Source organism: Plectropomus leopardus, chromosome 11, assembly GCF_008729295.1.
Source record: "Plectropomus leopardus isolate mb chromosome 11, YSFRI_Pleo_2.0, whole genome shotgun sequence".
Lineage (NCBI taxonomy): Eukaryota > Metazoa > Chordata > Actinopteri > Perciformes > Serranidae > Plectropomus > Plectropomus leopardus.
Window position 1 is genome coordinate 29,518,769 of NC_056473.1, and position 25,957 is coordinate 29,544,725.

The following is a 25,957-nucleotide window of genomic DNA, read 5'->3' on the forward strand; positions in this document are numbered from 1 at the left end:
AAAATATTTACTATAGACTGATATTTATGGAAGAAAAGAAAGATATCTAGAGTCTGTAAAAGGATGTTTTTTCTTTGTCTACTACTGGCATGCGAGAAAAATGTGAAAAATGTAAATGATATATAAATGGTCATTTTGCAGGTGAGGTACATTTTAAGTGAGGTCACAAATAAGACATTGCAAATCCAACATTGTTTCAGCTTAAAAAGTGGTCAGTACCTAGCAGTAGTAAATGATAAATGGTTGCAAGCAAACAAGACCAAAGTTATGTAAGAACCAATTAGGACGGCATAAATGTACAGCAGGGGTGTGTGTGTGTGTCTGTGTGTGTGTGTGTGTGTGTGTGTGTGTGTGTGTGTGTGTGTGTGTGACAGAATAGTATCTGTACCAGCATCTCATGCACGAGTCAGAGTTGTTTTCTTCCTAGTTTTGTATTTTTGTTGTTTCCTTGCCAACACTGGCCTTGCTACGCACTCCAACAACAAAGACATTTGTCTAATTCTGTCTCTTCTGTAAGATTTATTTGTTGTCATGGTGACTCACAAAATTTAAATTAGAGCAATACACTACTAGCTGTGCTGCAGTCATGGCTCAAAAAAACCAAAACACAACTCTGTACAGTTTTGTGTTTTTTGGCTCTCCGAGAAAACATCAGCTATACGTCATTTCTCACAATACATGAGCCTCTATGTGTTCCTGTGTGTATGTTATTGCAGGGAGCAGCAGATGGGCAGTGTTGCGTTGCACTGGGTCCACTGTGACTCACTGCCTGACTGACATCATATGGCAGACTGCTTCGTTGTAGGGCTACAACAGTCTGCCATTAACTCAGCTCCAAACCCACACTGTCACCGTTCGTTGTGGCTGCGGCTCAGTCGGCTTCATTTGTTGCTTTTCCTGCACCACCTATTACTGCCTGACAGCGAAGGTCAGGACAGGTGCCGTCACGAGCAGGCTGTGAACCAGATTGGAAACCTTGACCGTGCATGTAAATAACATGTATTATGAACACCGGCAGCTGCTGTAAGACCACTTCTACTACTGTGGCAACAGATTCCGAACACAGAGCACACTGCTCCTTCTTTCAATTCTAAAATTAATTCTAATAATGTGGCTTTATTTGTTTCTACAAAGTTTACAACACTGGAATAAATTGACTTCATTTCGCAGCAACTGTTAAAAAGGGCATTTTTTTATGAGTGGTTTTTTGTACACAAGATGATAAACAACGCGACTCAATTGACAGCTTGTTGTCAAGTGCTTTGCTTTGGCTGTTTATTGCTTTATGTCTGCACAGTTTAATTTATTGCTTACAAGTATGGAGATGAGTTTTTAGGCACACTAACAGCGCGGCGGTGGCAAAGTCGGTCTGTTTTTTTTTTAAAGAAAAGGTTCGTTATGTAACTGTGCACACAACATAAACTTAAATTGCATCTACACCTTGCAGATTACAGAGAGGCCACTGTCGTTAACATTTAGCTATACAGAGAAAAGGCCAAGGATTGATCTGTGGGTGGAGATCAATTTAAAGGTTTATTTTGATCTATTACATGACCTTTATTGCATGTCATCCTCTTTTTCTTTCATCTTTAGCATTTCTCCAATATAGGCTATTTAAGGCGGTAGCCATCATGAAAGATGAATCCCTTAACACATTTCGATTCAACTGAAACCTCGTCTCTACACTGAATCGACTTGTTTTCAAGCTTGTGTACTTCAGCTTAATGAAGGTAAGTAGTAGAGACTAATCTGTCTGATGAAGAGACTCAAGCCACACTAGAGAGTTTCTGTGAGAGCAACCAACAATGTCCATACTGTTTATATTTGCTGATGTTTCTGCAGCATTAAATATGATGTAACTACTGACTACTATCGTCTGCCATTGTCTATACGCAAACTACATTGATCTTGAATCTGAATCTTTAAAATAATGTGGAGGTGAGAAATGAAAAGTACTGTATTAAAAAGGTGTCCTCAAACTGTTAAAGGACCAGCGTGTAAGATTTAGGGGGATGAATTGGCACAAATGGAATATGCTGTAAGAAGTACATTTTCTTTAGTGTATAATCATGACCTGAAAATAAGAATTGTTGTGGACTTCTTTACAATGAGCTGTTTTCATCTACATAGGGAGCAGGTCCTATGGAGATCAGCTCAGCTCAGTTGCACCGCATTGTATCTACAGTAGCCCAGAATGGTCAAACTAAACATTAACCCGAGATACAGCCATTCGTGGGTTGTTGGTTTTTTTTGCGTGTTTGTGCGTTTTCGCATTTTGCGTCAGCCACGTAGTAAGAAGCCCAACTGCAATGAGGAGTGCCGGAGTTACACTGTGCATAATGAGAAAGTGCTGCATTAAGTTTCCAGTGGTTTGAATCACCAGATCCGTTTGTTTTGGAGAGAAAGCAACCTTTGTTAATGATTTGGTTTATACAGTAAACTTCCTGAACGTCAGAATCTTAAGTTATCAGAGAAAAAGTGACTCCGCAGTTAGACCAGCCGCTCACAGTGACATGCTATACTGTGTCAGAAATACGTGGATTTTAAGATGAAATTGCTTTATTCTGTTTTTGATCATAAATAACAGATGTTGGTACAATTAAAAATAAAAAAGATCCAGATGATCCATCATGGAAGGAATCTGGTTGCAAAACAAAAATTACTTCACAAAACTTCCAAAAAAACCCACAATTTGTATTTTTTATATTTCTGTTTGTGTGCAGATTAAGGAAATAAGATTGTTTTAATTACTAAGCTTCAGAGATACTGTTTTTTTTAACTTTAGTGATAATGATGTTGCAGACAGAAATGTCAAAAATGTTACAACTGTCCCTTGTCTCCCCTATTTCCCTCTGGTTTTCATGCTAAGAAATGCTAAGCTAACCACCTCCTGGCTTCACCTCCATAATTTGGGTAGACATAAGAGAGAAATCAGTGCAACCAAACAGTTAAATTTGCTTAAAACTTCACTTAGCATATCTACAGTCTTTTAGTACCTGTTCTTGCCATCTCTTCATCATTACTGTATTTTTTTGTTCTCCATTTAAGTGTCCTTCTTTCTCTCTAAATTACATGTCTATATTTCTAGTTTACTGTATTTACACTTTTAATAAATACAAAATAGTCATTTTCTCGAATAAAGCTCCAGTCTGCTTTCTCCATCACTCTCTTATTTTTTCTAAAAACACTCCTGTCCATTCCTGGTTCTCTGTGAACAGTAGTGAGGAAATGAAACAATTATTCATCCACTCCTCCTCTCCTCCGGGTATTCATTCATTCGGTTGCATAAACACTATAAATCACAAGAATTACTGTGAACATTAGTTTGCTGATGCAAAAGAGATTGAAAATCACAGCGTCCCAGAATGTCACTGAACAGAAGCAATGTTGCTGCATTATCAGCAATCATAGCAATGTTTATGTAACCAATTGTGAGTCTGCAAGCCTGGAAAAAGATCTGCTTACTAATCTGTTAAATAAGTAATGTCGAAGATGCAGTACATTTACTGCCACTACTGATAACAGGTACTGCAGATAAAAGCATGTGTAGTGCCTGAGTAAGAATCTTTATCAAAATATGATTATAATGTATATTTGCTGGACACTGGAGAGGAAGAAACCACAATAGCAGCTATTTTTGGTTATCAACAATCAAACCGGTCTGACCTTTCAAGCAGACTACAATTACAGCAATTCATTGTACTAAGACATGTAATTTCATCTCAAGTATAGTCAAGAGTCTAGATTTATACACACATATGTGTGTGTCTGTGTGCGCGTGTGTGTGATGACCTTGAATGATGCATTAAAATATATAGAAACTGTATCTGACGCAGAAAAGATCACTGAAAACATGAGCAATATAGCAATGTACTGTAGTTTTCATTAAGTGCATATTATGATGTTCATCTAATGATAATCAAATTTTATTCTGAACTTTAACATTCACCATTACTTATTAAAACAACATTTAAAAAAAAGTATTTATTTTAGCTTTAATAAAAAGTAGCCTGTTGGCAGCCCCTCTCCTGAAAATGCAGAGTGGATTTTTTTTTTTTTTTTTCTTATAGGAAACAATTGCAAACAAAAAAAGAAACTGTGGGCGGCCGGCCACATGACCTTAGAAATTTATTGAACTAAACTGTACTAAACTGTAAGGCAGATTTGCATTAATAAGAAATGTTTTGAATAGTAACAACACAAAGCTGAACAGCAGAGTATTTCTGGTTGAAAGTTTCAGGTTTCTTGCATCTGATCACACTGAGCGTCACAGATGTGTGTTGCTGCGTTTGGTCACAGCAAACTCAGTCATGTGCTGTGTTGCTCCTGTAACCAAACACTGTCTCCTACAAACTGAAAAAAGTTTCAGTGTTACCAAACTGCTTGTCATGGTAATGTAGTTACTGTTGGATTATGCTGAGAGAGAAAGTTTCTTTTGGTAACAAAACACAACATTGATGTACATGCAGGTGTTGCAAGGAGGGGTTTGGGGAGGATTATGGATGTATAAAGTCGAAAACTGTGACACCAGAACCCGGGATTCACTTCCAGGCTCCTGTCTGTGGTTAAGTTTTGGGAAAGATTGTGATTTGGGTTAAATGTCAATAAAAAAAAGGTTAAAACAAAATAACGCTGTGCTTTCTACAAATGGATACTGAAATGCAAGATTGCCTGTTTTGGCAGAGAACAAATGAAATTTGTTTTAAGTTTAAGTTAACATTTTGCGGATCTGTTCAATGAGAATATTTTTGTGACTTGTCAGGTATGTTAATTAGCAACATTTCCTCGATATGTTAACAGAAAACATTTGCCTAATGTCCAACAGAATTGTCAACTCATTACACTCCATTTCCATCTATATAATCACACAATTCAAACTCAGTGGAGCAGGCAGACTCAATGGTCCGAACCCAAGCGAAGAAAATGTGACTTCCTTGTCATTGCATTTCCCTCAAAAACCTCTTTGCTGTTTCAAATTAGTTGTATCTACATGAAATTTTGAGGAGACAAGGCTGTGTAACCACATCCTGCTGTAAAATGAAGCAGTAGAGTCAGTCACACCTGCTGGGTTTTTATCTGTGTTTAAGTGTGCATCTCTGACTAGTTGGATATAATTGCTAATATACCCATGACCTCAATAAAAAAACATAGGGGGGAATTACAACACTAATTTGTTTTTAATAGCTACACAGTGTATCAGTGTTTCTTCTCCCAGGATGACGATCCCTCTGAGTGTCACACGTTTAACGCTGAGTCATTTTTCTAATGCACAAACCATATGCTGTGGGTTGTATGGATTTGAATAACACCTAATCTGACAGTGTGCTGTCACAACTCTCTGACAACTCACCCACTTTCCTGTCCTTCATCTGTGATTCCTCTCTAAAGTAACTTGCAGCAGTGCTTATGGCACACACTGCCAACCACTGGCTTTTATCCCCACACCACTGAAGTAAGCAAAATAAAATTTACTAAAAACACTGAAAAACAAACACCTGAGATGTGTCTTTTGATTCGGTTCTGAGTGGTGTTTGCTGTTTGTGTGTGTTTGTGAGGAGTGTGTGTGTGTGTATGTGTGTGTGTATGTGTGGTCATTGACAGTTACGTGATGCAGCAGCAGGCTGAGTCACTGTGTTCACTCTGTGCTTGTGCACTTCATGAGCTCAGATTAATTATCCTTTGGGTTAAGTATTGAGAAGGTGTGAGTGTGAGTGTGAGTGCCTGTGTGTGTGTGTGTGTGTGTGTGTGTGTGTGTGTGTATGTTGGGGGGGGGGGGACAACACTAGTTTATGACCAATAACAGACTTTGTGATGGGTAAAAATATTACAGACAGATTTTATTTAGTTTTTGCCTGTCCATTGTCACCTTTCTCTCTTTCCTTACTCATCTTCTCCTTCTCCGCATCTTCTTTTCTCTCTCTTAACCCCCGCCCCTCCATATTTGCCCCCCCCTTCTTTCTCACCGTTTGTGCTCCTCTTGTGAAGCTCCTCCTTGCCGTTCTTGGTGCTGCTGCCGGTCGCCGTCCTTCGGGCCGAGGAGCTCTTGCTAGTGTTCAGCTTCCCGGAGCCGTTACTTGACACCGAGCCGTCCTCCTCGCTTGGCAACCGGCTGTAGTATCCATGGCAACAGAGAGAGGCAAGGAAGGAAAGGGGGGGCTTGTGAGTTTCAGTGTGTACACAAACAGTGCATCATCATCTCACACACAATCCTGGCAACACACTTTAAATATGAGTAAAAAAAGAATAACATTAATGGAGTATAAAGCAGCTGAATAAATGTGAAAACCAGCGGGATTATGAAATTCAAAGTAATGTGCTTTGCATCTTTAGTCTGACTGTTTTGACTGTGTTCTTGTTTTTATTCTGTGACTGTTTCTTTTCATTCATTTTCCAAATTTCCTTTGTGATTCTCAGCTTTTTCTTTAGAGTAATTGCAGTAATTGGCCAGATGTTTAGAACCAGAAATTCTGTGTGTTGTGGCTCGCTGCTCTTCTATTGATCCTATAAACTGTCAGAGATATCCTGCCAAGCAACCAAAGAACTCTGATGCTATCAGTGCTGTGAGCATTCGGGCAGCAGAAGTCCCTGAAAGTTGAAATTAAAAAAAGTCCACTATTGATTTTCATCACTTTATAAAACCTTACTGCTCTCTCTGTCTCCGTCTCCCTCTCTCTCTCTATCACTCTCGTTTTCTCTCATTCTCTTTCGCTCACTCTCCCTTTAGGCATCATTTTCTCATATGGATAACTGTATTTTATTGTGTTAATCTGTCCTGTACACACTACATCTATTGCATGTCTGGTCATTCTCTAAGAGGGATCCCTCCTCAGCTGTTCTACTTGAGGTTTCTATTACTTTTTTGGGGGGGTGTTTTTCTTATTTGCAGTGAGGGGTCCAAGGACAGAGGAATGGTGTATGCTGTAAAGCCCTCTCAGTAAAATGTAGGCTTGTGAAGTGAACTGAATTGAACTGAATTGAATTTCAATGAATATTATTGAATTCAATTGAAAAGATAACACTGGGGCAAACAGGTTAAGACATCCTCAGTCCTCTAGGTTATTTTAATTTATTGTAAATGGATGTTGGCAAAGCTTGTAACATCCTTCTCACATTTTGGGAAAGATCTTTGACCACACTGAAATGCCGAATTAGTTGGGAAAAAGTGAAAGGATTAATAAAACAAAAAGCAGTTATTGATAAAGCAGTTATTGGGAATTCCTACAGTTATTTGCATTTTTACCAACAAAATAATTTCCATACAAATTTTTCTATATTTATAAATAGAACAATGGAGCAGCACACAAGACAAATATAAAGAACAAGTCCAGCAGCAACTATCCTCATTTTGTTGGGCAGGTTGTTCAACAGCCAAAGGTTTTGAAGGAAAGAGCTCAGTATGCATGTATGTCACTTACACACACACATACACACACACACACACACACACACACACACACACACACACACACACACAACACACACACACACACACACAACAACAACTGCACACACAGGTGTGTGTAGTAAAGAGCAAATACACTCATGCAGTAACATGTATGAAGACATGTATAGTTCTTGCCTCAAACACACCAGGCACGAAAAACCGAGTAAAAGACACACACACACTCACAGCCTTGAGGCATGTAAGCCGCAGCAGCCACACAACGTGACAGGCCTGTCTACAGGTGGTGGAGATGCACAAATCAGCGAGACCGGACATTACAGAGCCACAGGCGAGGCTAACACCCTGTCTGTGTGAACATGTACACACACACATATTCACACACACCACAGAGAGAGAGAGAGCAGCCTAAGCAGCGGTCAATGGCTGGCCGAGTCACAGTAAAAGTCATGGTATTAAGCAAAGAGCCGGAGGGATGGAGGAGAAATGTAGTGTGTGTTTCATGTAAATCTGTGTGGGAAGGACAGAAAGAAGAGCAACAGAATCAATAATCACACCGCTGGAAAGTAATGTTCATCTCCTTGCTTCCCTTTTTTTGTGGTGTGCCTCACACAACTGCTCTCTGGAGGATGCAGTGAGCAGAATAAATCGTCCCGTCCTTCCACTCTCCCCCTGTGGTTAGCATTCAGTGAGCACCTTTCTCTTTCCTCAGACAAGTGAGCAGTGCAGCTGGAATAATTGCTGTTGTTTTGAACACAGTGTCACTTTCTTTAGATCATCAACAAGCATCTTAAAGCAGAGACTACAGATCACATCACTCCTATTGTCTTGAGACAATAGCACAGCTGATTTACATCCACGATAGTTATCTCACTGTTTTGGGAGACAACTTTAAGAAGACTAAATTAAATTACTTGTGCAGACAATTTAGCATTTCAAGTATTTCTGATCACCACAATATGTACAGATTGGGTTACATTATATTTAAATGGTTTTTCAAAAATGGTTTGTCAAGTTTAACAGCGTGAATATTGCATACTTTGAACAAAGCAAATTGAATTACAGGGCAAGTCAAACCTCATATTTTTCACTTATTTTTACTACATTTGAATTACTATGTGGCGTGGGGAAACATAACATATTTAAGAAAAGAAGTGAATAACAGCATGTGAAGTCCAACTTTTAAACTCTATTGGCAATCCATTAAAATGTGTTCAAGTAGTATAACTCAAATGTTGTATATAAAGCAATTAATTAGGTAATTTGTTGGCTTTATTTTTAGCATTTTTAATTGGCAACAGACCCTGTCGGTGAATAAAATCACTGATCACAAGAAGAGAAACGTAAGTGAAGAATGTCAACAAATGGCTTAAGTCAAGAGGTAGCGAAGTAGAACAAAGTTTTTATGGTAAATTTGTTTTTCTTCCTCCATTAAGCTCTTTAGCAGAAATGTTTCCTGATGGTTTGTGCTGTTGCTCACTGCTACACAGTAAATATGCTTTGTTCTGTCAATACTGGATCGTGTTGTTAATGGGCTAAATGGCTAACTAGCATAAAGGCGGTCTTCTGGTTGACTGCAGTCTGCTGGTATGAAGAGGTATTTCCTTTCATGCAGGCACAGAACATATCTGCTGGTTGGGAGTCGGTTTGGTGTGTGTTTTTGGCTGAGACACTATGACGTGTCACAGCAGGGAGCTTTCGTTGCCACTTCTCTAATGTCAGTTTGGTGTGTCTGGGCCTCAATGCTGTGCTCCATTCAAAGCCTGAAGTCGAGATATTCCAACCCCCTTCTAGAAAAAGTATAATGAAACGCACTCAAACTTGGAGTCCCCATCTGTGAACTCGGGGCAAATCCATGTACCCTGACCCTAAGCAGTCTGACGTCACACAAACGATGACAGCATCCATGGAGCCGCCGAGGCGCACAGGAGGTACATTGTTCATGGTAAGAAATTAACTAAAAGGCAACGTAAAGTATATTTGCATGTATTTAGTTCTATTATCATATAGTAAAACTTGTTCTGCATGTAAAATGATGTCACAATATTTGTTTTTAGTATTATAATATTAGTATTTTTAGTATTTATTTATAATGTTTGAAAGTCGGAAGTCAGAAATTCCCGCCTCCGACTTTGAATGGAACTCAGCATAAGACCCGGCACAGCTGCTGGCTGCCAGCCCTGCTCAGACACAATTTTAGTTTTTTTTTTTTGTCAAACTCATCTATCTTTATTGCCATGAGCACTTTTCTTGTCTCCTTGGACAGCAACATGGAGCCTGTTTGAGCATGTGCTTTAACACCTCAGATGTCTTGTTCTCTTTTCAGTTATCACTAAAAAGTCAAGAATGATTGCATCCTTTGTTGGTATTTTTGTGTGAAATGTCCCTCTCATTGCATTCTGATCCTCTCTGCACTACGTACAGGATAACATACTGCCTCATTTCCTAATTAGTGAACACCCAGGTGGCGAAATAACCTATGATACCTTTTTTGAGAAAGAGCTCCCTATAAGATATATGTGTGCATATATACAGGTTAGTAAAGCTGATTATCACACTCTGCCAGCTCTCCTAGCATTTTACACTGTCATCATTGTTACACTGAATGGCTCCCCCTGGCACGGCTATAGCCAAGGTTATAAATATACATGTGTTTATCATCCTCGAGAAGCAAAGCACAACTAATCCCACCTCTATTCATTTTTCGTTTAGCGGCGTATAATATGAGGCAACGTCTTGTGTGTGTCTCTCTGAATTTGCATTTCAGTGAGAGAAGGCACCATGCATCTCATTTATGACTCCAAACTTCCCGAAGGAAAGATGTCACACTGTGGGTGGGCACGTGGGTGTAGCTTCTAGTAGAGGAATGTCTGGGAATGGAAGTTTATTAAAAAATAAAATAATCTGTTTTCATGTTTCTGTTTTTAAATGTTTTCTGTTTCATGCGTAGAACATATTAAATAGATTAGAACTCATAATCCTAGTGAGGTCTATTGAGAAAAAGACCGTTTTTCACATTTTGTTAAATGCATTTAAAACTGTGTGATTACAACAGATGGTTACAAATTACATTCATCATTCATGCATATAAAATAGGAGACGGTAACAAAAAAGATAAGAGAACATTGACTAGTTGAAAAAGACATAAAATATGGGAAAGACTGCACTAAATCAAATGCCACTTTGAAACAAATTACATAAAACGGGGAGATTAGCAGCAGTCAAATGCATCCTAAATTTTTACAATATCCATCATCCAGATTTGTTTATCTTATGCTATCTCAGACTATCCAGTAAACACAGTTCACATCAGCTTCTCAGTGAGGACAAATGTCTGTTTAGCTGATAGTCAAGGTTTTCACAAGGATCTTTTTTTGAAATCAATGTTTGTTTTGTCCCCTGATTACAAAATGGCAGACCATGAAAACCTTTCAAACAACATCAAAATCTTTCGCTCAACTTTGAATTGAAGTTTTAAACTATTCTGTGCTCTAGCTGTGAGAGTAAAATTAAAGTACCAAAACTAAAATCAAATTAATGTTCGGGTCAAGGGGACATCAGCCATGTTTCCTTTTAAAGACATTATTTTCTTGAAGATAATTATCTGCACACTATCTAATGGATTTGTAAGTTTTTCCTCCCCTGAGAGTCAGTCAGTGTGTGCAGAATTTGGCAGCAAGAAGAAAGAAAAACTATCTTATTTCATGTCATCCACGTGTTTAAAAATGTGTGGGGCGAGGGGGAGGGAGCCAGAGATCTAAGGTTTTCAATGCCAAAGACTGCCTCTCTGTAATTGTTGTGCATATGACAAAAAATATCTTGAAAACTGTACAGACATTACTTTGATGCTGAAATGATGACTGTGAGACAAGATCTGAAGTTATGAGGAGCATCTATTTTTTTAATATGATTTCTAAACCGATTTATGGGTGTTACTTTATAATGGATGCCACTGTAGAGAGTCGGGATGAGCGTGAGCTCAGTTATGACTTCAGTTGCTCACAATTTGCTTTGTAAATAAAAAAAACATAATTAAAAAAAAAAAAAAAAATATATATATATATATATATATATATATATATATATATATATATATATATTATATTATACTTAGGAGTGTCGCTATATACTGGCACTGATAGTAACCAAAATACTCAAAAATTAAACACTGGTATCATGTCAATATAATACACATATTATAATATCTTGTAAATAATGCAGTGTTTCTTAATAATAATAATAATAATAATAACTATTATTATTATTATTATTATTATTATTAATTGTCATCATCTTCATCATCATCATTATCTTATTTTATTTTTAAAATTCAGTTATTTATTTTTAAATTACATGTTTTATAGATATCGCGATAATATCATTATCATGAAATGGGACACAGTAATGTAACTACTGTCTATGGATATCTGCACAGATCCATATCACAAAAAATGAAGGATGTGTGCAGCGGCGAATAACGTTCAACATTTTTATTTGATCTAACATTACAGGCACGATGGTCACCGAGTGCGAGAGTGATGTTAGGAAGAACTTGGACAAAATAAACTGAATGAATGTACAGTTCAAGCCATGTAACAATCTGTGCAGCGCAGAGGGCTAAACCTGACCTCTACCCACAATCTCACTTGGCTGTTATTTTCTTTATGACCCCACACCTACATTAGATTTTTGTTCGTGCGAGTACTTGAGTACTCGATAATTTCATTTGAGTACTTGAATATGGAATTTACTTTAAATGGCCATCAGAAAACTTATTTCTGTTGCTTGCAGTAATTTGTGTTGACCATTTTGACCATTGTGCAACATCTTACTCAACTGATCATTTACTTGATTAGAACAGTCATGTTGGACACTATAGAGCAGCTTTTCCACAGCAGCTATAGTGACTCAGATGGTTTAAACTGATAATGACAGTTGCTAGACAGCGCAATACTGATGAGATATATATATATAAAGGAGAATGTGACACACTTCAGTGGCTCCAGTGTTCACATGAGATTACACAGCTAGCCTGTGAGGTCCAGCAGATCTATTATTGGATTATTTAAACTGGTTGTGTGAATCAATTCCAGCAACTCTAGGGGGTAAAAAGCAATAAAATGTGGGAAATGTTATTTTTAAAGAAACAACAAAAAAACAGGAAAATTTCTCTTTTACAAAATTTTTTGTTACTGGTTAAATATCTTGTCTCAAAGAACCACAGATATCTGAAAACTAGGCTAAAAGAAAGCACATCTGCCTAGATAAACGATTCAAGAGTTATTTTCTCAATGTGCAATAGCAAATATCAGTGCCGTTGTCTTAAAATAAGGCTATATGTTTGGGAATTATATCTTAAAATTAGCACAGCTACACTGCACAAAAATGCTGCAAAAGGACAAAACAGCCCCCCCAAAAACAAACATATATTGCCATGATTTAAGATATTTCATCTTATTAAGACTTAAGGTTGTTGGGGTTTTTTTTGCAGTACACAACACTTGTTGATCACTTCTCTTTTTATCCTACATCTCTGGTGTCAAATCTGTCATAAAATCTGTTCCAAATGTTGACAACCTTCTGTTCATCGGTGAAGGAGAGAAAGTCATTTGCATATATAACCTGTTAGCATTCACAGCCTCTTTTTACATAAAGGAAACCTCTCCAGCCCACCACCATACACGCGTCAGACCGTGGCTCAGACAGCTGTTAACTGCTCAAAATTACTATTACAATTATCTGTTCATCCTAAAATGCTCCACGGTTATTTTTCCTTTGCTCTTGCAACAGCGCACATCACTGGTGTATCAGTCTCAGCACTGTTAAAAATGGCAGTTCTACAAACCTAGTCATTTGTTTTGACCAGATTTGCATGTCACTACATCCATTTTGTATTCTCAGTGTTTCCAAACAGCTTCTTGTTAACACTGGACTTATCTTCAGATCTTGCCAATCTGTCAGAGGCGGCCCCCGCTTACTGTTGGCTTCTCTCTGGCTCAACACTGTGATGCACAAACAAACATCGATGTCTGGTCCTGCTGAAAAGCTCGGGGTTGTGTCGTCGGCTTGTTCACTGACTGAAACAGCTGCTCCAGAACGTTGTGGCTCCCCTTCACGAGGCCTCCAGCTGGGAACAGTATGTCTGGACAGCTCATTATTTCATCCCTCTACCTGCGCTGGATCACAGGCTAAATGGATGATGCCAATGAGCAGGCTGTTTTCCAAACATCTATATTTGAAATTAATTATGTATTATAATGTCAGCAGTATGATGAAACAGTTTAGGGTTTGAATAAAACTTCGGAGTCTGGAGCAGTTAAATATGAAAAGTGGTGTTGTGTAAAGTTTCCAAGCCTAATCACTGCAAATATAATTTAGATTTTTTCAAAGATTTGGGATTTCCAACTGTCTTGGTTATTTATTTCATTTATTCATATCCCTGTTTCTACAGTAGCCCAGAAATGACGAACTAAACTCTGGTTTTAGAGAGGGCCACATATGTTTTTTGTGTTTAAGCGTCAGCTGTTGTCAGCCCCTCAGTAATGAGTGAAACAGCATTAGAAAAAACACTTTTTTAACATGAAAGTGATTTAGTGTTTTCACCAGGTCTGTTTGATTTGGAACGTAGGAGACCTCTGTGGATAATAAGTCTCTTGGTAAAAACCTCCTGAATGTCTGGATCTTAAGTTATCAGAAAAAACAGGTGAGCACACGAAAGTGGGTGCTGGGCTAACAATGGGAGGAAGCCGGAGAAACCAAAGAAAACCGACACTGATATGTAGACCACTGCACCACCGTGCTGTATACTTTTGGTCAGTGTTAATTTAAATAGCTGCACAAATTCATATATTCAGTCAGTCATTTTCTGTAACCGCTTGTCCTCGTAAGGGTCGCGGGGGGGGGGGGAGACACACCCCCCGCTCACAGCGGGCAGAAGGCGGGGTACACCCTGGACAGTTCGCCACACCATCGCAGGGCCGACACATATAGACAGACAACCATACACGCTCACAGTCACACCTAAGGGCAATTTAGAGTCACCAATCAACCTGAGCTGCATGTCTTTGGACTGTGGGAGGAAGCCGGAGACCCCGGAGAGAACCCACGCAGACACGGGGAGAACATGCAAACTCCGCACAGAAGGGCCCCCGCCCGGACCGAACCCTGTTCCGACCGGGATTCGAACCAGGGACCCCCTTGCGGTGAGGCAACAGTGCTAACCACAAAGCCACCGCGCTGCCCCAAATTCATATATTTTATATGAAAAATGATTCAGATGACTTGTCTAGCGTGAAAGTTGTCGGTCGTGACAACCATCCATTTAGCCTGTGATCCAGCGCAGGTAGAGGGTTGAAATAATGAGCTGATCAGACATACTGTTCCCAGCTGGAGGCCTCGTGAAGGGGAGCCACAACGTTCTCGAGCAGCTGTTTCAGTCGGTGAACAAGCCAGCGACAACCCCGAGCTTTTCAGCAGGACGAGACATCAGTGTTTGTTTGTGCATTGCTGTGTTGAGCCAGAGAGAAGCCAACAGTAAGTGGGGCCGCCTCTGACAGATTGAGTTGATCTGAAGTGTTAACAAGAAGCTATTTGGAAACACTGAAAATACAAATTGCATGTAGTGACATGCAAATAAGGGCTCGTTTTAATGGCGTTGAGACTGATACACTAGTCAAGTGAAGTCAGTTTTATTTATAAATCACAATTGGCCTCACATACAGCATATGACATCCCTCTTTCCTTGGACCCTCACAGCTGTGATGTGTGCAATTGCAAGGGCGAAGGAAAAATAAACATGGAGCATTTTGGCGAAAAATTAAGAAAGCAGGAGGTGCCAAAAACTGCAGTTCCTGAAATAGCCACTTAAGCCGGGCTCCAGAAGCCAAACTTCATAAACCCCACTGTTAAAACATCCAACTTTACACCAGAAAGAAACATGTTCACAGCCTGGTACAAAAAATAGTTTTGGTCTCTATAGCTTATTTCAACATTAATGACAACTAAATGAGTGAATTTTTATACAACTTACCTATCATTTGTAAAGTCCATGGTCGTGACAAACACCCAAAAATGTCACCCTACTCCATCTGCTTTACCGAGCATTTTTCTGTTTTGTTTTTTTTGTAAGATTTTTTAACTGCCAAAATAGTAGTGTTTTATTTCAGTGTCACTCCATTCATCAAACATGTTTCCAGCAGCAGGCTGCTATTTACAGTAAAAACATTTTTTAAAAATCTCTATCATCTGCTGTAGTGTACACTGTCCTGCACTAAATGACAAAGTTAGCGAGCTAGCGGGTGAACATATTGGAGCATTTAGCAGATAAAGAGCTAGATGGTGGAGACCAACACAGAGGTAAAAGGAGGTTGAATACTGGACTAAAATAAAAAATTCATCAGGTTGCCAGAACTCCTAAACTTACAAGTCCACTGGAAATGTAAATAGGCAATAGTTTGCTTAAGTTTTCATTGATATAGCTAATCATAGACTGAATACAGCAGTGACACTCAGCTTACAGCCCATGGGTCAATCTGGCCCCCGATAGAGTGCAGGGTGACCCCCCAACCATTTCATAATTCAAAATAAAGTGGTTCACACTGGGAATTGTTTTCGTACTTACTAAGTATGCACAAGGTGCCAGATTGTATACAACAGCATCAAAATAGAGCTTAGGTCCTAGTGTCCTATAAGCACCCAATGTCCTACAATCCTAGAAATGTCCTAAAATCCTAGAAACCTGTATGGGGCTGCTGCGATTGGCCCCTATTCTTCTGTCATTTTGCATAAGTGGCCCTCAAGCAAAGCAAGTCGAGTATCTCTGTATACAGTGTACAGTAAGCAGCTTAAGGGTGTAATATGTCAAATTCGTAATGAAAAAAAATAATACTGCTTTAAACTTGGTCCTTTTTAAGAAAAACATCCCCCCCAAAATAATGGGTTCTCTAATTCCCTTAGCTTGTACCACTGCTATTACAAGTATTACTAGTATTATCACGTTTTTTGTGTGATATATGAACAACCTGCCACATCCTAATGAATTCAGAGAGAGTATTAATGTATGTTTTTCAACATATCTGACATGTCAACTAACATCCAAACTGTGAACTACTTTACTGCATTAAACTACGCTGCTCCAAAACAAATAATAATGCATTCAAGCAAACAGACAGTGGCTGTCTTACCCTCCTTTGTGTATGTCAGCAGATGGAGGCCTCTTGCTGGCGGTCCCATCCTGGTGGACCTTCTTATCCAGTGACAGTGACAGCGGAGCATCTCGTACAGGCAGCCCCAGCACCAGCGTCTCCTTGGTAACAGAGATGGCCTCATCACCTGTTCGACCCATGTGCTTCTTGGCATAGTCAAAGCCCTGGACAGGCTGGCAGGGAAAAAAGATAACACACAAACCAGGAGTCAGAAAATCGCTTGATTTTCACGAGGTCAAAGTTGCTGCAGCTTTTAGATCAATCCACTCAGGAACTGAATTCGGAGCTTGCAATCTGATTGGCTGAGGAGATGAACTCAGTGTTTGCAGTCCTAAAGCATAGCAGAATAACTCAGAAAAAAGGTATTTCTTGTGTTTATACCTTTTGTTCTTAGCTTGACTGTTGGATTGATGGACCAAAAGCAACAGGTTGCATTAAAAGAAGCAGCTGTTTTCAGAACATTAAGCACATGCAAAGACGGGAAAAAGGCAACAACACATACAGGTGAATTCCAAATTTTTCATCTTTAGTTCATAGCACAGGCTGATGAGTGCTATGAAAATGCTGTAAGTCAGTGTCATTTATATGCCACAGTAATGAGCAATGAGTGATAAAGCAGCTGCAAAAGATATAGAGCACTTACATCATGTTTCAGAGCAGCACAGCAAAGCATAGCCAGCTGTGGCTAACATTGATGAATGAGTCTTACATTGGTATGCAGCCACAAGATAAATTCAACAATCAAAGCACACAACAGCGGACAGATGCAAATTGTGTGAATGTAATTTCTCAAGACATTTGAGAAAAATTACAATATCCCCAAAATAACTTCCTGTTTGTAGGAGCTGAAGTTGCATTGGGCCTCATTGTATATAAAAACAATTCCAGCTAATTGAATTTCAGGACAAGGGTCCAAGTAACACATCCCATTTTCTTTTTTGATTTTATTTCTGCCTTTCTATTTTTTTTTTCAAGTGAACTGTTAGGCATCTAGCTATGGATATACTAAAACTCACTAAAGAAATATTAGCAAAAAACAAACCATATATATAACATGAAATAGTAGAGCACTATATAATGAATACTTTGATTATGAAAGAACATTTAGGTGATTATACTTGTAGAAAATAATGTTTGAATACTATTAAATTATGAGAATGTAATAATGAGTGAATGATTCATCCATGGTACATGCATGCAGGCATGTAATAAGACTCCATGGTGTCTGAATGTTAAAATACTGCAAGGGAAAAACCTTGTAGATGTTTAGACCACGTCTATAGGCACATCTGTGTGACGTGTGAAATGTAGTATTTAAACATGAGTGAGTCTTTTGTTACTTTAAGTGCTGCTTTAATGTTTCCTTTCTTGTACTTGAAAAACAACTTGTAGCATTTTTACATTGTTGCTTTAGTACTTTTACCTTTCTACCACTAGCAAAAAGTGGGTGCTCTTTTTGATACTAGCTGGAGTCACAATCATAAGATTTCTTCCAACAGTTAGGCTCATAAATATTTAGCTGCTGTGTGGATTCAGGTTTCCTGTTTATCATAGGTTTTGGCTGAACTGAAAGCAAAGTGCCCAAGCAAATAAATATCTAGAATCTAAGTTTGATATGGGATTGGTTTTATTTGAATGGCTTACAAAAAACACTGCAAACCACCTTTTAGTACAGCAGCAATAAAAGCAACAAATGGATTAAGTCTGTTGAAACTCTGATCTGATCAACAGCAGGCCCTTCAAAGTGACGCATTTAGATTCTCAGCCGAGCTGAAGCACCGGACAGTTGAACGGATGACAGAGTTGCTTACAGCGAACATGACATGGTCTCCTGAATATTAAAGAAAAACCTCCAGATAAGCGTTGCTTCCATTTCAGATAAAGGTAATTGGATGAACCTCCCTCCCGGAACCAGTTTTTATCAGCCTGTGAGCACCACGGCTGGCATAATGAAAAAGTTGGAAAAGAAATAAATAATAAAGCTTAACAGCACCTTTGAAGTCAGGGGTTTTGGCATGAAGAGACAAAGAGAGAAAGGCAGCAGAAGATGCGTTTTGCTAAAGCCTCCCAGGCTTGGACACATTCTTTGTATTGCTAAATGCCTTTCAATTTACGGGGTAGAGAACTAGGGGGAGAAAGACCCTTTTTAGGTTACACAACAAAGCAGACGAAACCCTGATTTTTTTTTTCCTCCCCTTTTCTATTTTGAGCGGCTCTAAAATGGGACGCCTAATGCATTTGATGATGCATGCTAAATGCAGAGTGCATGTGAGGTTAGGCAGCATGGGCATCCGGCTGACGGCATGGTTAATAATTCATTAGTCATACACACCACTGTGCCATGCACTAGCTCCAATGCACGTGGATGCAGCCGTGGCTGAGCATCGGGAAACTGATACATATGAAACACACACGCACACAGAGGAGAGAGTGAGAGCAAGGGGATGGGCCTCCTCCACACAGCATGAATATATGGATTGTGCGTGCACCTTTTACCCGCTGAAGTGATGTATGATGACAGTTGTGACTCCATCGTGTGAAAGATGTATGTAGAGTGCAAACACTCATTTGCCTATGGCCTCGTGCTGTGTGCTTATGACGAGCGAACAAAGGGTAACAGGAGAGGGAGGCGATTTAAATCGCTCCAAATATATCCCTCCACCGTTATGCATTATGTGTATAGATTATTTAGAAGCAAACATAGTGTCAGAGGTGTTGAGCTGACAGTGATGACCTGACGCTCATCGCACATTGACGGTAAAGATGCATCATTCAGTGGCTGATGGGTGAAGGCAGTCATGCATGGAGACAGTATGGATTCTCAGAAATGACAGGGCTCGGAGGTGTAACCTTGAAAAGTGCGCCTGACATTCTCATGACTTGTATTTTACAGCGCTGGCTCAAGGTCTTTTCCTTCGTCTGTCTGCTCTTCATTTTTATTTGTCTCTTCTTCTCTTTTCCACGTCTCCAGCACCACCTCATCCTCTCCTCCACCATCCACTGACAGCATGTTGACTTAACAAATGGCCATCTTTCATCTTTTGTGAGCAGCTCAGTTTAATGAAGACATTGGCTGCCGCCCGTGGTACGGCGCGAACCTCTGATCAGCCTGTCAGAGATGGATGGCGGTTTTGTCCACGTCCATTAAGAACAGTGACGGAATAAAAGAGCGGGAGAGAAGAGAGACAGCGACACAGGGCCCGACCATTTCTTTTACTGAAAGATGTCGTGTGAAGTGACTGCGAGCTCGACCCCGCTGCACCGCCAAATTATCTGCACTTGTTTTCCTTGCCTGCACTATCAGACAGAAGCTTCTCCTCTCGTCTAATTTTAACTCAGAGAAACAGCCAACAGCAGCTTGATGAGGTACAGCAGATGGACAAGATATGCTCTATTCCCCCTGCGGCCATATTGATTTAAATTCAGCTCTAGCAGGGCGAATGGTGGGGGCGAGCCACAGAGTTGCATGCAAAAAAAAAAACATCCCAAAGAATACAGTAGGTGCATTTGAGAAGAAGCAAAATAAGACACACAGCAGGGTGGACTGGGATGCACATCAGCATGACGCTGCACCGGTTAGATAAACTCCTCTTGGGGCAGGTACGGGGCATGATGCAGCAAAATGCTAAATACCTCGAGTCCTTTAAATGGCAGCCACTGCATTGTACTTTCATTGAACATCTCACAAATGAAAAATGGATTGCTTTGACTTTTGCTGATTCCACCTCTATTGTACTCGGCATAGAAGCCGGCTATCTGAGGCTTTCACGCCTATACAAGAAGGCACAGAGGGAGGAAAAGCCATTTTGAAGAATGCTCCGGCTGCAAAGCAGAAGTGCAGAGTGATGAAGTCGGCCGGACTCTGCAGAATCTTTCTTTAATGCTTAAACACACATGCAGACCCAATTTAAACCACAGTTATTGATCAGCAGCTTTATCTGCAAGGTGACTGATGGCTGAGTGGGTTTGGAGCAGGTTGCATGCATACAGACACACAAATGCAGATAGTAGATCAACTTGATTGAGTCTATTATTCTGCTGAGGTCTGGTTAGTATTCATATGATGGGATGCACTAAGTCCACAAGTCCACCAGCCCCTAATTTGCATATTGAGGTCTAACAGACCAGTTGCCAGAAGACATTGTTGGCGGTGTACATTTTTTTAAAACTGTAAATATGTTACATTTGCACCTTTCATCTTCATCACATCAACAGTTCTAAAGTCTAAAGTAATTTTGTAGATGAGATGGTTTTTTAGTTGTGATTGAGTCATAACTGTTCATCATTTCAGTGGATTTATAGGCACCAAATGTGGGTCTTTTGTAGCAACTTGCTGCTGTTATACCAGCGGGGATAGTGCCATGAAAAGTGGTTTTCACAAGGAGTTCTCATGGCATGAAAAGTTGCTGGTTTTTACTGAAACAACATTTTTACAGGGATTGTGTCCCCAAAAGTGTGTATTATAATCCAAAAGATGATCTTTCCCTCATCATAAAAAACATGCAATTATCATGGAGGCTGCTATTGGCATTCTTTTTTAAAGGAAACGATAAAAACGCAGTAAAAGGTAGTTGAAGTGAACAGTACGACCAATTACTGCAACCAGTGTTCACTCAAAGCTTATGTGGACATGTGAGTCTCATATTAAGACTTGAGAACATTTTTAACCTTTGCTTTGATCAACTAACTCCAGTTTGCCAGCAGTGCCACAAGCTCTTCCTAAACCTAATCCATGTGTGAAATATTTATCTCGTTTGCTCATGCTTGCCACTGTTTGGGAGTGGAAGAGGGTAAACACCGCTGCGGATAAGAGCAGTGATTGTAGCCTCACGGCACCACTTGTGAAATCACACATTTCGGGACTCTTTAATATTTGATGCGTTCTCTCGTAAAACACAACATAAGTAACTTTAAATGTTTACAAAGGATTGTTAAAGCAAACAATACCTTAGAGCTCTGATTTTAAATGGTGGTTGATACTATAGTATAAGCAGATGCAGTGAAGCATGGATATCATGTACATATATTTTGGTGTTTACGCCATTTTCTCCATCACAAAACCCATCCTGGCAGTCCCTCCATCCTTTACTCACCTCACTTTGCCTCTGAAGGGATGAGGATGGGAAAGGTTGGACTAAAATAACCTGCAAATCAGGTGACATGCTCCACCACAGCAACAGTAACCACAAGCATGGCCTCACCATGGTTCTTTGTAATTCAAAGCGTCTTAGCATTTTTTTTATCCGTTGTCTGTGGCCGTTGCTCTGCTTTGGGTCTAACCATGATAAAGCACATAATTCAGTGGAGAACCTCATATGAAAAAAGAGCTGGGTTGGGGGTCCGTGCAGGGCTCCTGCTGAGCCACTGTGGGGTGAGAGTGGCTTCCTCTGAGAGGATAAAACGACTGGCTTGAAAGGGAAAGGAGCTGGCAGAAAGGCTGTCTCGGCTGATGACACAGGCTTGAGTCACTTTTTACGGATGCTACAAAATAAAAATAGATTGGTTTGGTTCGCAGGTTTTGAGCTTCCCTTCCACTATTCATGTTTATGAGCCCCGGTTAAAAATGACTTCTCACAGCCGGCAGAACTCAGCTCATTTGCCTGTTTTTACGAGCTAACCTGTCCTTGTTAATTCAGTCCATTGACTCAAACCCAAACAATTTAAAAAGTGAAGGAACGTGCTTGTGAATTTTACACCCCTGTTATAGTTTTTCCACCTCTCCTCACCTCCCCCCTCCTCTCTCCTCTTATTGATCTCCCATAGCCAATGAGGATGGTGGAATAAGTCATGTCCACAGCACAGTAGCCACATGCAGAGATTTACCCAGCAACAACAACAGGCAGCACAAACAGGAATAAATAACCAGCAGGGCAGCTGTACACAATCAATCAGTCGGAATCAGCAAACAGTGCCGTAACTCATTCGTTCATTGATGCATTATCATTCATCATTCGTCAGTAATCCACCCAACCAGTGTCTAGTGAATACCTGGTGGTGATAACTGCCCTCCCTTCGATATGAGGTCTAAACAGGGAGAGAGTTAGAGGGATAAAGTCAGGGAGGGGCTAACATAATAACAGAATACAGAGTAAAATGCAAAATAATAAAATAGGACAGGACAGGATAGGATAGGACAGGAAAGGACAAGATGCATCCAATGCCATCACTCCTACTTTTATTTATATCCAGGTTTCATACACAATTTTACATTAAAATGACTTCTCAATGAGTTTGGTTCTTTTTTTATTTCTATTAAATAGCTTTTTAAATTATATATTATTAAAAAACAAAGCGTTCAGAACAGAATCACAACTGAATAATTATATATGACAAAGGAACACCTCCCCTCTCATTACTTATGAGAGGGGAGGTGGTGGTGCAAAAAGAGCGCATCGTTTCAAAAAAAATAATAATTAGGCAGTGGAAAGGGACTTTTTTTTGGCTTAGAGGAGGGGTATACAACTCTACACGACTGTTTTTTGTATTTATTTAGTGCTGATTTTTGAAGAAAGCACACCATTCTTTTAAAAATCTTTGCCATTTTTTTGTCTATAATTTACTTTTAAAATGTTTAACAAAAAAAAATTTCGTTTTTTTTTTTTTCTTCAGAAATTTTTGGTGATTTTTAATGAAATATACCTTACAATCCTGCAGGCCTGGGGGGTTTGGAAGGCACATTTTTTTCTTTGAAAGTTACCAAAAATTAAAAATTTATCACCGCCAGAACTGTTGAAAAGGAAATTATATCTGGATTATGGAATGTCAGATGGCCCTTGAACACATCATACATGAAACTGCTTACAAAAAGGTCTGTGGATTATCTCAAGTAACCAGGTCATGATTTCTAGAAAGAGACACTACTGCTGAGTTTTTCCAAATGTATCTTTTTGGCACTAACTAAGTGCCACCTAAATCCATTATATTAGAGAGAAGGCGGGCATCTCCAACACTGCAACTCACACCAAAAAAAAAAAAAACTAGACTGATAAATAGCATTACAGATAAGAGGAGAAATACATACTTTTGATTTGAGGGTGATCTGTCCCTTTAATATATCTGCATTTGATCAGAAAGCTGGTTAGAATCCCCAGTTTAAAGCTACAACATCAATTACTAAAGCATCAAAACACTATACTGCTCCACTGCAGCACTGCATTATGAGTACATACTCATAATGCAGTATGTACTCTAAAAATGTATAATTGCTTGCTCGATCAGGAGCATCAGAAACATTGAACAGATATTTGCAGAGACATTTTTTTTTTTTTACTACTGCTCAGTTGAGTTGGGAATAGTTTACTGATGGTCAAAGCTTGTAAGTCTTTCTTTGATGCAGGGACAGAAATATTCTGTGTTTTGGTTTATTCATAACATTAGGGAGATTCCTTCACTGGGTATCAAAAGTTTGTGTGAACAGCTTGACCTGAATAAGACCTCAACCAGAGTGCATGTTTAGCCAATGGCAGGAATTCTCCCTGGAGTGGATGTCTAATCATGAAATCTAATGTGAAACACACGCCAAGATTATGGAGTTCTGAACAAAGCCGAGCCGAGTCGAGAGCCTCTCCAGAACAAACGAGGCTGGCCGGCTTATTGCTTGTTTACCACTCCACTAACTGCAGTGACACAAGCAGCTGCTGTTCTGGCGTCGTGCGTCGCGCTGTGTCCGGGAGAACAATCCGACCTGATCAAACCAGCTGGTGGCAATCTATTCCACACATGCTCATTTGAAATGATTGATTTTCATTTAACGTCAAATGAGTTGATGTTGAGCGCTATTATTGTGAAAGGGCCAACATTACCCTGAGGTTCACTTCCAGTACACTGAGCCCTGCCCATTTCTTCCCGCCCGATTAGTCTTCAGAGCATGCATGATTAGTAATGACCACGGGCTATCGGGCAGCGAGAAAACAAATGAGTGAAGCCCGCACAGATCGGATTACATATTTTTGACCTGGAGAAACAACTTAACACAATTGGTTTGCTTTGTTATACGTCACTCATTCAGAATCAGGTTATGTCATCTTTTTGTTGTAGAACTGGCTTTTGGGATAGGTTAAAGTGAAGCATTGATGTTTGAATATTTTGGGGTGAGATTTTACGCACAGAGAGAAAGGATGATTTTTATTACTAATAGTAGAAGAAAGAAAGAAAAACAGGAAGAATAAAGAGTAAAAAGTAAAAACAAAAAAAAGAAGATGAGAAGAAAAGGCAGTGAACAAAAGCAGGAGAAAGGAGGACAACTTGGGTGGACAGTCTTACCTTGGAGCGGGTTTTGAAGTTCCTGAAGGCGCCAGTTTTGAAGATGACTCTGTTTCTCTTACACAAAATAAAGGCCACCATGCCGATCACCACCATCAGCAGGAAGAGAGGCGTCAGGACCGCCATGATCCACAGGTTACTTGGCGGCGTCTTTACCACAGCTGCAAACATACATATTTCTCCTCAGTATTTGATTGTGCTGAGCAGTTTAACATCCAAATGACCCTTCAGTGATTAAAAAGAACTTTGCAGGAACAAAAAAATCAGATCAGCAATTGTACACACCTGAAAGAGTAATGTGACATTTTGGATTTTTTTTTTCTTGCAGGCTTTCTTTTTTTTTAGATTTGGATGTGATTGATCCCACTCTAATGTTTGTATTCATGGTTCCTGCAGTTTAAGGCAAGTTGGATTTAACACTTTTTAAGAAATTAAGTCAGAATGAAGTTTGAGACAAATGTTCTTGTAACCAAAATTGAAGACAATTCTATTTTGCCAAAATGATTAAATCATGAAAATGTTACATTATCAAAACTGAAAAAAAGAAAACATTTTTTGGGTTAAACACATGGAAGACAGTGAATATATTAAATGATCATAAAAGTATCTTTTTGATTTTCCAACCAAAGAGGGAAATTCCTTGACGATTTTGTGTTTTTCGCTCTGCATGTGAGATTCAACTGCTTGGATTCCCAACATGATGAATTTAAGAAAAGGAATTTATTAAATTATTAACAAAATAAATAGATGTTACCAATTATTTTGAGATTTTATGATGCAACATAAATTCATAAAAATCCCGTTTGAGCATTTTTAAGACTTTTGAAAGATTAATTTAAGTCATTTTAATACCAATTAAGGCCTTTTTTTAGATAAATGAATTCAATGCATTTCTTTCCTTTTTAACAGGAACTCCGGTTTGTGTGCTGCTGTATGGAGCCCGAGCCAGCAGGTTATCGGTTTAGCTCAGGTTAAAACAAAAATCTACCTTTTGCACCCCTAAAGCTAAAACTAAAACACTTAAAATCTGGTTTGTTTAATCTGTACAAACAAGGGCATAATCTCCTCTGGTGATGGGGGGACATGTCCT

At 39.3% G+C, this 25,957-nt stretch overlaps 1 protein-coding gene across 1 annotated transcript in view; it reads right to left on the reverse strand.

The window, feature by feature from the left end:
• kiaa1549la (KIAA1549-like a) overlaps positions 1–25,957 on the reverse strand; it is a 116,488-nt gene that overhangs the window by 14,058 nt on the left and 76,473 nt on the right. The window contains exons 11-14 of the mRNA XM_042495435.1: positions 24,868–25,028; positions 22,594–22,629; positions 16,585–16,778; positions 5,964–6,109 (exon numbers count right to left, since the gene is read on the reverse strand). Of these exons, the coding sequence (XP_042351369.1) occupies positions 5,964–6,109; positions 16,585–16,778; positions 22,594–22,629; positions 24,868–25,028 (537 nt within the window). The remainder of the gene's footprint in view (positions 1–5,963; positions 6,110–16,584; positions 16,779–22,593; positions 22,630–24,867; positions 25,029–25,957) is intronic.